This window comes from Theobroma cacao, chromosome 1 (genome assembly GCF_053813885.1).
Source record: "Theobroma cacao isolate CCN51 chromosome 1, ASM5381388v1, whole genome shotgun sequence".
Taxonomy (NCBI): Eukaryota; Viridiplantae; Streptophyta; class Magnoliopsida; order Malvales; family Malvaceae; genus Theobroma; species Theobroma cacao.
The window spans coordinates 14,743,043-14,756,508 of NC_142639.1; the positions used below are offsets into that span (position 1 = coordinate 14,743,043).

At 34.3% G+C, this 13,466-nt stretch overlaps 1 protein-coding gene across 2 annotated transcripts; it reads left to right on the top strand.

Moving 5' to 3' along the window:
- Positions 1-9,570: 9,570 nt before the first annotated feature.
- On the top strand, positions 9,571-13,459 carry LOC18612577 (large ribosomal subunit protein uL18-like). Of its 2 annotated transcripts, XM_018114299.2 has the most exons (9): positions 9,571-9,700; positions 10,313-10,382; positions 10,466-10,557; positions 10,819-10,945; positions 11,030-11,109; positions 11,760-11,876; positions 12,470-12,604; positions 12,817-12,986; positions 13,135-13,459. In XM_018114299.2, the coding sequence occupies exons 1-9, from the start codon at positions 9,698-9,700 to the stop codon at positions 13,241-13,243; spliced, it is 903 nt and encodes a 300-aa protein (XP_017969788.2). In that variant the 5' UTR covers positions 9,571-9,697; the 3' UTR covers positions 13,244-13,459. The 2 variants fall into 2 exon arrangements, with proteins under 2 accessions (XP_017969788.2, XP_088665138.1); XM_088809012.1 differs by lacking the exon at positions 9,571-9,700 and having other exon boundaries at positions 10,272-10,382.
- Positions 13,460-13,466: the final 7 nt, after the last annotated feature.

Genomic DNA, 13,466 nt, shown 5'->3' on the forward strand with positions numbered 1-13,466 from the left:
AGGTAAAGAGGATGGCACGCTCAACAAAGAGGGCAGCGGTATTGGGGTTGATCTTGACGATGCAAGTGGCATAAATCAGTCAATTACATCACCTCCAAACTTACCTCCTATTGCCCCAATAAAAGATCATCCTGCTAGTAGTCCAACTACAACTTCCTCACATCCTACTCCTATCCCATCTCCACTAGAAACCTCTCAACATTGTCAGTGCACACCTTCTCCTGAGGCTCCACCTCCATCTCAGGTCGAAGAGGCACCTCATCTTACGGGTAGTCCAATTACAATTTCCTTCGGTTCTGTTCGTGTCCCAACTCCACTAGAGGCCCCCTTGCATGGTGAGATCAAACCTTCTTTTGAGGCTCCACCTCCACCTCAGGTCAAAAATGCACGTGTGAGCTTAGCCAGCAAATACCTTCGAAGCCCATATGTTAACTTGCTATTAATCCAACGTAGAGTGAAATATGATTTGAAGGACAAATATGAGTCCTTCATGAAAAATGAGCAAGTTAGGTAAAATGATAACAGTACACGATATTAGGGTTAACAGTTCTAAGGTATTTATTCTATAAACCTTTTAATGTAGGTATTATATATATACAGGGTTAACATTCTGGGCATTGAAGGGCAATAGTGCCCTAATTTTTTTCAGCGATTATAGATGCCGACTGAGTTGTTGGACAGCCAACACATTGACGCATACATTAGCGTCATGTGTAAGCTGGCACTCGGGCACGAGAACACCATCCATAACTCTACAAGCAAAGACTATGCATCGTTGATAGCTCTTCTATGTAAGTATATTTTAATGAGTTATAATTATTCAAATGTATGGGGTACGTATTGGTTAATGGCATCTAACTATTATGCATAACGTAATTGACAGCTTATTTTGCTAGATTTGAGCCAAGAAATGAAGCCTTTCCCTGCCGATAAGACATTCAAGGCAACTAAGGACGTATTGCCAGACCATGTGCTTGAGTAAGTGAGTTGTGGGAGTCCTCCATGGGGTTTGCCATGGCACGAGGTTAACTCAATTCTCGTACCGTGCTTTTTTTACGACCACTAGGTGGTACTGCACATCAACTTGATGAATTAGAGTATGACGTTAGTCGACTCATCGTATAATTGGATAGATGCAATAAAGTCCGGCTTGCGTGATACGCAAATGAGTCTACTAACAACATTGTTTCCCATTATATGCCACAAGGCCAAGTACTTTGTCAGCTCGCGTCGTCAAAAGCAATCCTTGATGTGGATGAGGTATAAGTTAAGTGTAAAAACCTCGATACAGCAAGATTCGCACAGTTGCAGGGATTGGGTTATCACCTCGTTGCAGTGGTTGATCGATTCGGAGGATCATACCTTGAAGGCAAACTCCATAGACAGCTTTCGAAAAAGTTTTACCCTTGAGATTTTTTTAATTTGTTTAATCTTTTTCAATATGTAAAATAACATTGTTTTGTATCATTTCCAAATTATTTTTTGTTGTATCATTTACAAATTTTTCTTTTTTGTATCATTTAACAAAGAGAATGGCAATAAAAATAGTTCGATATTCACTGATGTGATAAGCATACGGGTTCAATAACAACATTGGTTTTTTCTTATTTATATCTTAAATTTTGTTAGTATTTTACATAATTTACATGCTAAAGTTCATGAGTTTTCATATGCCAACCCTGTGACTTTATAACTTATATTTCATGTTGAATTGCATTGCGTGACATAGGCATGTAACCAGTTAATATTGAATTGCGTGAATGGTGGATATGGAATGGCGTGACCAGTTGATATTGAATCGCGCAAGTATTTGACATGGAATCGCGCAACTACTAAATTTGGAATCACATGACTAGTTAATATGGAATCGCATGACTAATCGATTTGGAATCGCATGACATATCGATTTGGAATCACGTAACTAGTTGATATGGAATCACGTGACTAGTAAATATGGAATCGTCCGAACAGTTAAGATTTAAAATTGCGTGACTAGTTGATATTGAATTGCATGAGTCATAAATATAGACTGACATTACTAGTTATTATAAAATCAAGTGAGTAGTAAATATGGAGTTATGCTACTAGTTATTATGGAATCGCATGACTAGTTGATATTGAATCACGTGAGTAGTAAATATGGAGTGACATTACTAGTTATTTTGGAATCGTGTGACTAGTTATTATAGAATTGCATGAATAGTAAATATGGAGTCGCGTTACTAATTATTATGGAATCGCATGAGTAATTATTATGAAATCACATGACTAGTTATTATAGAATCATGTGAGTAATAAATATAGAGTTGTGTTACTAGTTATTATGGAATCACGTGACTAGTTGATATGGAATCGTGTGAGTAGTAAATATGGAGTTGAGTTACTAGTTATTATCGAATCGCATGACTAGTTGATACGGAATCGCTTGAGTAGTAAATATAGAGTTACATTACTAGTTAGTATGGAATCGCAGTTATTATGAAATCGGGTGACTCGTTATTATGGAATCGCATTACTAGTTGATATGGGATCGCGTGACTTTTTGATATGGGATTGTGTGACTCACTTATTGTGTGTCATGTTCTTTGAAGCAGGGTAGGCCAATTATGATGAACAATATCAAACCATAACCCAACCCTAAGCACCATCATAACATAATATCCAATTGAATACTCTAAACCCTTAACCAGAAATATGAGTAAACACATGAAAGTTAAACCACATGTTCAGCAAATTAAAAAAAAAAATATACCACAAATTGTTTAACAAACAAATTACAACATCCTTAATCCAGTTAACTCACAACTCATAAAATATGAATCTTCATCTGCTATGCTTGACTCAGCCAGAACCAATAACACCCACAACGTTTATGCATATTAAATATTTTATGCTTTTATTTAATTATTTACAAAGATAAACAAATTATGAAGTAGTATAACGCATTTAATGATCCCACAATATTATCTTAAGAGGCATATATCTTGATGTTGGCTGTTGTCAAACATCAAAGTATCATCTCCAGACTCTGTCAAATAGTATTATTCAATGCAAATGTTAATGGCCAGTTGGAAACAATTCCTAACAACTGACGTTTGAAGGGCCACTATCTTTAGGTACGACACCCATAACATTTTTAGAGTTTCTAGTATGCATTAGATAGCCGTTTCGTGTGTGCCCGAGTTGTCTGCAAAAATTGAACATGCCTTGGGTCATCGTCGTCGTTGAGCCGTCAACCGAGTAGATGATGTTTCGCTGTTTGTCGATGGACCTGCAAACAGAGTCGGACAATATTGTCTATTATGACTATAGCTCTTGCATTATGAACATCTACATCGTTGACTGCCTTCCCCAGCTAATGGAATCTTTTTCCTCCTAGGTTTTCCCACTTGACCTCACCAAGTTGGTGGCAAAACGACAATTTGTTGAACGTCATGGGGGATGTCCATTCACTGAGATGCCTAACCAGGCAAATAGGAACCACATACCTCTACCCAAGACCAAGTCTTGTAATAGTCCGAGCATAATTCAATGGCTGCACGTGTGCACTTACTGCCAAGGCAATGAAATCACAGTTGGTGAACAATGTAAAAAGTCAATTCATCATGCACAAAATAAGAAAACATGATTATTCATGCCTTATTGCTGCCATGGCACGCGTGCAGGGGAGTAAATCAATCTGGAACTCACTACATGAACACTTCTTAGTGGACAGGTTGACGATTGTGTCCTTAATCCTACCTATAACTTGAAACTCCACCAGATTGATTGGTTGTGTGGAAAATTAACATGCTTCATTGAACCATGTGTTCAACAAATCAGTAGCTCAAGGGTTGAAAGGCATAGTCAAATTCAATGCCTCATTGTGCCGGTCATGGAACCAACGTTGAAACATGCCTTTGATGTACTTGATCAAGACGGTTATTGACATTTTTCTGGCATGCCTCAGGTAGGAGTTAATACACTCCACAATGTTGGATGTCATTAGCTTGTATCGCCTTACTGGTGATCGTGCACTTGCCCATCACTTAAGGCCTAATATCATAAAGTGGTCATAAGCAAGTTTGTAAAGCTATTTCAGCTTATTCATATGTCTGTTAAAATCAGTGAGCCTATAGCAGTTGGAGGCCAAGGTGAAAATCGTCGCAACATCTTCGCCCTTGAACATGTTTTTAACCTTTTTCCCTAAGTGGTAATTGCATAGACCGTGATGCACATCCTTGTACACTTTCTCAACTACATTCTTAATGGCAAGATGCTGATCATAAATGAACATTGCATTTTCAGGATAACCAATCGCACAACGCGATTGGTTAAAAAACCACGACCAAGACTCTTTGTCCTCCACGTGGCCAATGCCAAATGCAACTGGATATATCTACTCATTCACATCTTTGCATACCACAACAAAACAGAATACCTTTGAATCTGCCTTTCAGATGTGTGGCATCGATAGCAACTACAGGTCGCATTACAGCACTAAACCCCTGAATACATGACCCCGAACACCCAAAAACAATATTTGAATCGTTGTTCCCCATCTATAGTGATTGTCATAACATTACCAAGATTTTCAAGTTCCAACATATGGAAATACGAGGGGAAGAGTTGGAATGACTCTTTCGGGGGACCTAACGCAAGACTTTTCGCATACTCCTTCGCTTGCCAAGCCTTACCATATAGGCATTGTAATCCCCACTTGCGAGTCATCTCTTTCATTATTTCCTTAGGTCTCAATGGGGTTACATAATTTCCTTGCAACTTGATGGAGATAAGCTCACCAATTAACCTTGCGCTCGTAGTTTGGTACCGACATTACAAACCATCAACAGTACACATGTGTACCTTCTGCAACTTTCAAACTTTCCAATATTCTCCCTCAGGCAACTTTGTTGCACACAAAGCAAACTTGCATGCCTTCTCCTTATAACCAACCTCAAAACGAGTGTGACATGACTTTTTAACTCTAATCTCAAAATGCTCTTTGAGTGCCAACATGCTCAAAGCTCATTTCAATTCAACCTTCGATGGAAACACTTTTCCATGATATAAGTGGTCGTCCATTGATATGGATTCCTCAATCGTAATTGTTTAGAAAGATATCGTATCTATCACGGGAATAATTCATTAACGAGATACCCGTGTATTTACCTTCTCTTGATCACTGTCATTAGGCGAACGAAAACAGTTTTCAAGTGCAATAGGGTTGCCGTAAATAGGGTCGGCACCGTCAACATCTTCTAATTCAACAATTGTGGCATGGTCATCGCACTGAACCTCTTCTAACACAACAGTTGTGGCATGTCCTATACTACCATCTGCATGATTGCAATTCGGAATGTCGTTGTGCTCACCCCTATCATTCTCTGAACAGTCATCATGTCCTCCAACATAATCATCTTCACAGTCATCATGCAACTCATCGTTCCAATATGCCATGTCATTCTCTTCAACATCATCTTCAATCTGATCAGATGCATCATTATAACTCACAATCATCACAATGTCGTTTGCGAATGACAATAGACCCACTGCATTTCCAAGCCACGATTACGTTTGTTACAAAGTACCAAGTATTTCGTTCGATGCATATTTCAATTAGAATTGTGCAGACATCATTTACAAACACCTCATGTATGTGCCGAGCTGCTCAAACTCATGAGGATACGTCAAACATGATTGCCATGGTTGTTTGTTAGGAAATGTATGGTGTGGTATCAAAATAGTTAACATTCTGTTGTAGGTGATTACTATGTTGGATACCATGTTCATGTGGAATATCATTTGCATTTCTAGCATGTTTGGTTGGGGGAATGTCTAAGTCATTCCTTCTTTATTCTCAAGGAATTTTGGTTCCTTTGTTTGGTTAAAAAATAGTCCAAGTAATAGCCATTCCATAGGAATGATTATTCTCCAAAATCCTCCAAAACTAAGGAATAGTTAATACCATCCTTCCCCATGGTATTAGCTATTCCATGATTAAGGAATAAATTCAAAAAATAATAAAGATGAAAATATCCCTTACAAATTTAAAAAATTACAACTTCATTTGTATAAAATATTATTTTTCTCTCTCTTCCTTCTCTCTTTTGATTTCAACTTTTAATAAAATATTAATATTTTAAAGTATTAATATTAAATTATAAATAAAATATTAATTTTTAAATTATCAATTATTAATAAAATAAATTATAAATTATTCCTATTTAAAAACAAAATAAATTAAAAATAAATAAACATAATATCATTTAAATTATATAAACAATATTAATAATTAAATCATCAATTATTAATATTTTAAATAAATTTCCAATTATTAATATTTTAAAAAATAAAATAAAATAAAATAAAATAAAAATTAATCATAATATTATTAATATTTTAAATAAATAATCAATTATTAATTTTTAAAATAAAATAAAATAAATAATCATAATAATATTTAAATTAAATAAAAAATAATATTTAAATTATCTACTATTAATATTTTAAATAAATAATCAATTATTAATTTTTAAAAATAAAATAAAATAATTGATCATAATAATATTTAAATTAAATAAAATATTAATATTTTAAAATATAAATAATTAAATTATAAATAAAATATTAATATTTAAATTATTAATTATTAATATTTAAATAAATTATCAATTATTAATATTTTAAAAAATAAAATAAAATAAAAATTAATCATAAAAATATTTAAATAAAATAAAATATTAATATTTAAATTATTAATTATCAATATTTTAATTAAATTCTAGATTATTAATATTTAAAAAATCTAATAAAAATAAATAGTTATATAAATAATAAAGGGTATTTTTGTCTTTTTATTTTCTATTCCTTTCTTATTCCAAAATTATTGTTACCAACCAAACACTACAATAAATCATAAGAATTATTCTTGTCCTATTCCCTTTGTCGTATCAAACAAAGTAATAACTATTATATTTTATTCTCATCTCATTTTATTCCCACATAATAACTATTTTATTACATTCCTATCTATTCTGCCAACTAAACATAACCTTCATACCTTAACTGTCACAAACATAACAACTGCCTTTCATCTCGCAAAACACTTGATACATCTTCATCATCCCTAATAACGCGTGCGAAACCCTTGCGGCATGACTGAGCGATGCATGTAACTTGATTTCGTTATTATGTGAGTTGACCCCAACAATGTCTTCAACTAGCTTCACTAGACCTAAAAATGACAAATTACTCCCAACACCCCTCACTCGTGTCTCACCACCCTTATAAGTGTCATCGACCTAACGACTACCGTATGTAATCATAAGCTTCATATTTAGTAGGTCGCTAAAATTTAATAGAAAATAAGTGTCACAATCAGTCAATCTATCAAAAATTGCCCCTTAATGCATAAAAACTATTTACGCAATACCTAAGTCACGGAATAACATAAAGTCAGTCTAGCAATGTCTAATACACATTCATGCAATGCCCAAAAACTAGTGAACAAAAGCCTCACAACAAGAGATGAATTGCCCAAGTCACACACCACCAGTCTCGTAATACCAAATAATAAGCCACTCAATGCCTAATATCTACTTACACTATGCCAACATAACCAGTCACGTATTAGCCCAATGTCACACAATACATAACAACAAGTCACGCAATACATAAAATTCAGTCAAGCAATGCATAAACAATAGTCAAGAAATGTCTCAACATAAGATATGCATTGCACAATTTACTTAGCGCCATAACTCAGTCTCGCAATACCTAATAATAAGTCACTCGATGCCTAATATCCACTCATGTTATGCCAATATAACTAGTCACGTACTGGCCTAACGTCACGCAATACATAACAACAAGTTACGATATACATACAAACTAGTCATGTAATATCTCAACAGAAGATATGCATTGCACAATTCATGTAGCTTATAACTCAGTCTCGCAATACCTAATAATAGGTCACACAATGCCTAACATCCACTCACGTTTGCTTATCTTATATAAATCGAAAATTAAGAAATTAGGGTAGGTAACCAAGTTATTCAGCATAATATAAATTAAACTAAGAAAATATGTGATCAATCAATATTTTCATTTTATTCATTAGCCGAAAAAAAGCAGATGATACAAAATATGAACTATAGTTCATTTCTTCCTAATCTCATCTACTATTTCATAAATTTCAGTTAGAATCTTGTTATTGCCCAGAATTTCTGTCTCCAGGACTTTTATCCTAACTAGCAACTTATCCATCAACTCACACATGTCTTTCTCTAGGTTCTTAATTTAGTCCATCAACTTGACCAAATATGCTGCAACATTGTCGGGGATATCCTCTTCAACAGCAACCCCCTTCCCACTTTCGACTCTTGAACGTTTGGATGCCATTAGAATTTTGAGATTTTCCTTCAGATTATTTTGATTAAAATGGATAATGGTTCTCTTTATTTATAAGTATGAATGCCGACTCTTGGCAGCGTGTTCAATGGTTTTAGGCTTGTTTTTGATGAATATAGTTAGTTCGTAAATCAATGCATTAAATGCTTTAAAGAAAAATTCAGAGTTTTGTGTCAGTCGAATTTGGATGGTTTTTTGCACCGATATAAGTGGAATTAAGGGGGCTGAATTGGTTATTAAGCATTCATATTTCTCTTCTAATTTTACAAAATTTGTTATTAAGGGGCTGAATCAGTAGATAATCAGCTTCAACATTAGGTAGATAAAGCAACGCAATGCCTACAAACAAGTCACGTAATGCCTACAAACAAGTCACGAAATGCACAACTCATGCAATTCCTATAATCTACTCTCGCATTGCCTCCTATCTAGTCCCACATTGTCTAATATTCAGTCACGTAATGCCAAATAAACAAGTTATGATTCCTAATATCTAGTCACATGCCTTAATATCAAGTGACGCCATGCCTAACAAATATTCACGTATCGCCTATAAACTGATTGATTTTGCTACTCCCAGCTAAATTTAAGTTTCTAAACTCATATAATTTATCCATCAACTTTTGCATTCTATGAATATAAAAAAATAAACCTAAAAACCTATAACAAATACCTTGGTGTCATCTCTACATTTTGAAATGGTGAGAAAGTTGGATGGCCATATAGACCTTGATGGTATTAGAAAGTTAGACGGTGAGATATATACCCCGATAGCGTTGGAGAACTAGACGGAGAGATAGTTAAATCGAGATTTAATTTTGAAATTTTTATCTAAATAACGAAAGAAGAAAAAAAAATCGAAATCACTTAATTTGGATTCAATGATTTAAAAAAGAATTCTTTTTTTGAATGGATCCCATATAATTTTTTCATTTAAAGGGTATTTTTTTAAGTTATATCAAAATTTATCTAAAAATAATTAAAATTATAATAAAAATTATTTTTAAAGTAATTTTATTACGAAAGTTATTACTCACAACTTGTTTAGAAAGAAAAAAATGTTAACTTTATCCGTACAGTCCGGAGCTAGTAAAGAGAAATGCAAACTTGTGAACCTTTTACACCGGGTGCACAAATACAGCGTACAATGGGAGGTAAATCAATTTTCCATTAATAAAAAAAACCTGACAATCAATCGTGGCCGTTGGTTTATTCCTATAAAATTTTCTAGGGTTTTAGTATCAGAGCTCCTTTCTCTTTGCACAGCCTCGAAGCTCGGCTGCAAACCCCTGAGGTCAAAGCCATGGTAAAACTCACTCTCTTTGCAATCATTTTTACTCATTATGTCGCTCTACTTACTCAATTTTATTATAATTTAGCTTCGCTGGTTTCGATTTTAGATGCCATTTTTTTAATAATATTTAGCATTCAGTTTATGCTATCAGGTGTCTGTTTTGTTTGCTTAAAATTTTTGAAAACATGAAAAAACTGAACCTTTTGGGTTCATTCTTTTAATGTTGTTTATTGTTGTCTTTGAAGAAAGAATCAATTGAATGAGTACTCTTTTTATTTTCCTTTAATATAGGGAAGTATATTGTAAGCAGTGTCTGATTTTTTGTGGATACTCGAAGATTATATCTAGTTTAACTATCTTCAAGTTTAATTTGGTTTACATCACCCCCCACCACCATTTTTAGTTCGTTTACCGTTTTGCTGAATTGATAGGAAAAAAGTAAAATGACCTGAGAATTGAAACCAGCAGCAATAAATTAAAATTGTGGAGGGTTTTTTAGTTAAAAAAATTGACGAATTGTTTGGCATAATGTAAAATGATGACAATTTTATAGGTTCGTTTGCATTTGTTATGTTTATCATAGATGCTGCCTGGGTTTCTGAGTTGGTTAGTTTTATGGTACAGGCTTATGTTAAAGCACAGAAGACAAAGGCTTACTCTAAGAGATATCAAGTTAAGTTCAAGAGAAGACGAGGTACGGTATTGATGCCCACGTCCTGTATGGTGACGTGTATTGTTTGCTTTGTTTAGGTTGTAATAATCATTTAACTTTTGTAGAGGGCAAGACAGACTATCGGGCCAGGACCCGTCTTATCAATCAGGACAAGAACAAGTACAACACCCCAAAATATCGTTTGGTTGCACGATTTGTATCCTAATATCTGACTTTCTTTTCCCTCATTGTCTTTTGTTTATGTGGCTCTAGCTAGCCACAATTGTCTATGTTATTTCCCTCATTGTTTGGTTTGTTGATGGTACTTGGTTAAAACATATTATGAAGTTTTGTTTGGGCAAATAGGTGGACTCACATACCTTGATCCTTCTTTTATAGATGATGTTTATTTTCGTATGGGGTATTAATATGTCTTAATTTTTGACTGCTAGCAGTATTACCTTAACCAATTTATTAGACCAACAAGGATCTAATTGCACAAATTGTACATGCTAGCATTGCTGGTGATATAGTTCTTGCATCAGCTTACGCGCATGAGCTTCCTCGCTATGGACTTGAAGTTGGCCTTACAAATTATGCTGCTGGTATGTTATTTACTTCTGTAAAAGTTAGAATGGATTTCCCCCCTGATTGAGGATGAATCTTACTGAATGATGCTTTGAGAGCAGCTTATTGTGTTGGACTCCTTTTGGCCCGTCGAGTATTGAAACAGCTGGAGATGGATGCTGAGTATGAGGGAAATGTTGAGGTATGTGGCATGCTTTTTAAGGTTTGGAGAAAGATGTTTAATTCAGATCAAAGTTTGAATTTGGTCATTCTACTGTCTCAATTTGGCATTTTTAGTCCCTCTATTCCAATTTTTATGAATTTAGTTCCCGCACTTTTATTAAAAGTTGATGTAAAGACGATTGATAATTGTGTTAAGATTTTGACTTTAACTTGGATGATGTGGAATTTTGTGATGACTTGATGATATATTGAGGTGGATTAGTGTTTTGGCTACATGACACATATTAGCCTAAAAAAACATCATATTTAATTTACTTAAATAATAATTAATATCTTTTAAATTCCAAAAAAAAATTTGTATTTTTATTAAAAATATAGTTTTATTTTGTTCTAATGTGTGTCACATGGTCAAAAATTTCAGGTTAGCATGTCATGTTATGAACAAAAATGACACGTGGTCAAATTTGATTGTAGAAGTTTAATACAATTATCAATTGTTTTAAAATTATTTTTAATAAAAGTATAGAGACTGAATTCATTAAAATTGCTGTAGAGGGGCTAAAATCATAAATTGGAATAGTGGAGGAACCAAATTCAGAATTTAACCTTTAGTTTAAATCTTTTATTGAGATGGATAATAAATATATGGAAAACATCATTTGCTCACAGGCAACTGGGGAGGACTTCACTGTTGAACCTGCAGAGACCAGGAGGCCTTTCCGTGCTCTTCTTGATGTTGGTCTTATTAGAACAACCACTGGTAACCGTGTATTTGGTGTTCTCAAGGTATAGTGGAACCCTGTTCTATTTATTTCTCGTTTGGTTTAACTTTATTCATTGATTTTTTTCGTTCTAAATCTTTTATATAAGTTGTCAATTTCTTTTATCATGCCTGCTGTTCAAGTTTGCAATGTGTTGGATATTTCTCATTAGCTTTCACAGAAAACTTACATGTACATGTACATAGCATGATCTTTTTTTCTGAGGTTAAGCTATTAATTTCTGCAAGTGAAAGAAATAGTTTTGTGCATATTGTGGCAAATTATATGTATGATAAAACGTACTTGTTTTGTGAAAGAAATAGTTTTGTGCATATTGTGGCAAATTATATGTATGATAAAACGTACTTGTTTTGTGAAAGAAATAGTTTTGTGCATATTGTGGCAAATTATATGTATGATAAAACGTACTTGTTTTGTACCACAAGAATTATTTTATTTTTTCTTTCTTTTTTTATTAAACAGCTGGGCTGAGCTTGGGTTGCCCATTTGTAGCTGAAGAAAACCATTCTTAAAGATCTTCGAGCTTATCATTTTTCAAATGTATACAATTTTCTCCTTGAGCTTTAACGTATGTGTATTCTTTCCTTTACCTTTTAGGGAGCTTTGGATGGTGGACTTGATATTCCTCACAGTGACAAGAGGTTTGCTGGATTTAACAAGGATAGCAAGCAACTTGATCCTGACATTCACCGCAAATACATTTATGGTGGCCATGTTGCTGCATACATGAGGGTAAGGTTTTGAGTTTATGAAGTGGTGGCTAGTGGAGGGTAAGGATGTTGATGCTCTCTTTTTCTCTCTCTTTTTGGGGTTGGGGTGAGGTTGAGGGGGGGGGCGCGGGGTGGTTTGCTGAGAAATTTGAAGTTTGTTACTAGATGTTATTTTGGGACAATGTTCCATTAGTTATCTCTCGCTCTGTAAGTCTCACTTTGTCAAGTTGACAGACTTTGATGGAAGATGAGCCAGAGAAGTACCAGTCTCACTTCAGTGAGTACATAAAGAGAAACATCGAGCCTGACAACATGGAGGGACTCTACAAGAAGGTTCATGCTGCTATTCGTGCAGATTCAGAAGCAAAGAAGTCTGAGAGGGAACCTCCTATGGAGCACAAGAGGTAGAGCTTCTTTCTCTCTCTCTCTCAAGACAATTTAATTGTAAACTAGTTAGCTTGAACTAAAATTTGTTATTACTTCCTGCATGTTCATATAAATGGGGGTTGTAAGAAATTCAATTCTAATGTAATGTCGTTTTCTGCACAATAGGTACAACCTGAAGAAGCTGTCTTATGACGAAAGGAAGGCTAGGTTGATTGATAGGTTGAAAGTTCTCAATTCAGCTGCTGGAGTTGATGATGATGAAGATGATGATTGAGCTTCTGGAGTTGAGGAATATGCGGAGTGAGCTCAGCATTAGAATTTTGGGCATATTATGGCCTCCTATCTTATGTTGTGCTGTTAGAATTTACGGCAAAAACCAGAATCTTTGCTTGTTTATTAGTGATATGAGAAACTAGCTTTTTTGTCTGCGGATCTTGTGGTTGTACTGGATTGCTTTTTCCATTTATTTACTACGTTATATAAGCACTAATCGCCAT

Coding starts and splice junctions, on each gene's coding strand:
- LOC18612577 (XM_088809012.1), top strand. CDS start 10,304: ATGGTACAGGCTTATGTTAAAGCACAGAAGACAAAGGCTTACTCTAAG. Junction 10,946..11,029: donor CCTTACAAATTATGCTGCTG/GTATGTTATTTA, acceptor CTTTGAGAGCAG/CTTATTGTGTTGGACTCCTT. Junction 11,110..11,759: donor AGTATGAGGGAAATGTTGAG/GTATGTGGCATG, acceptor ATTTGCTCACAG/GCAACTGGGGAGGACTTCAC.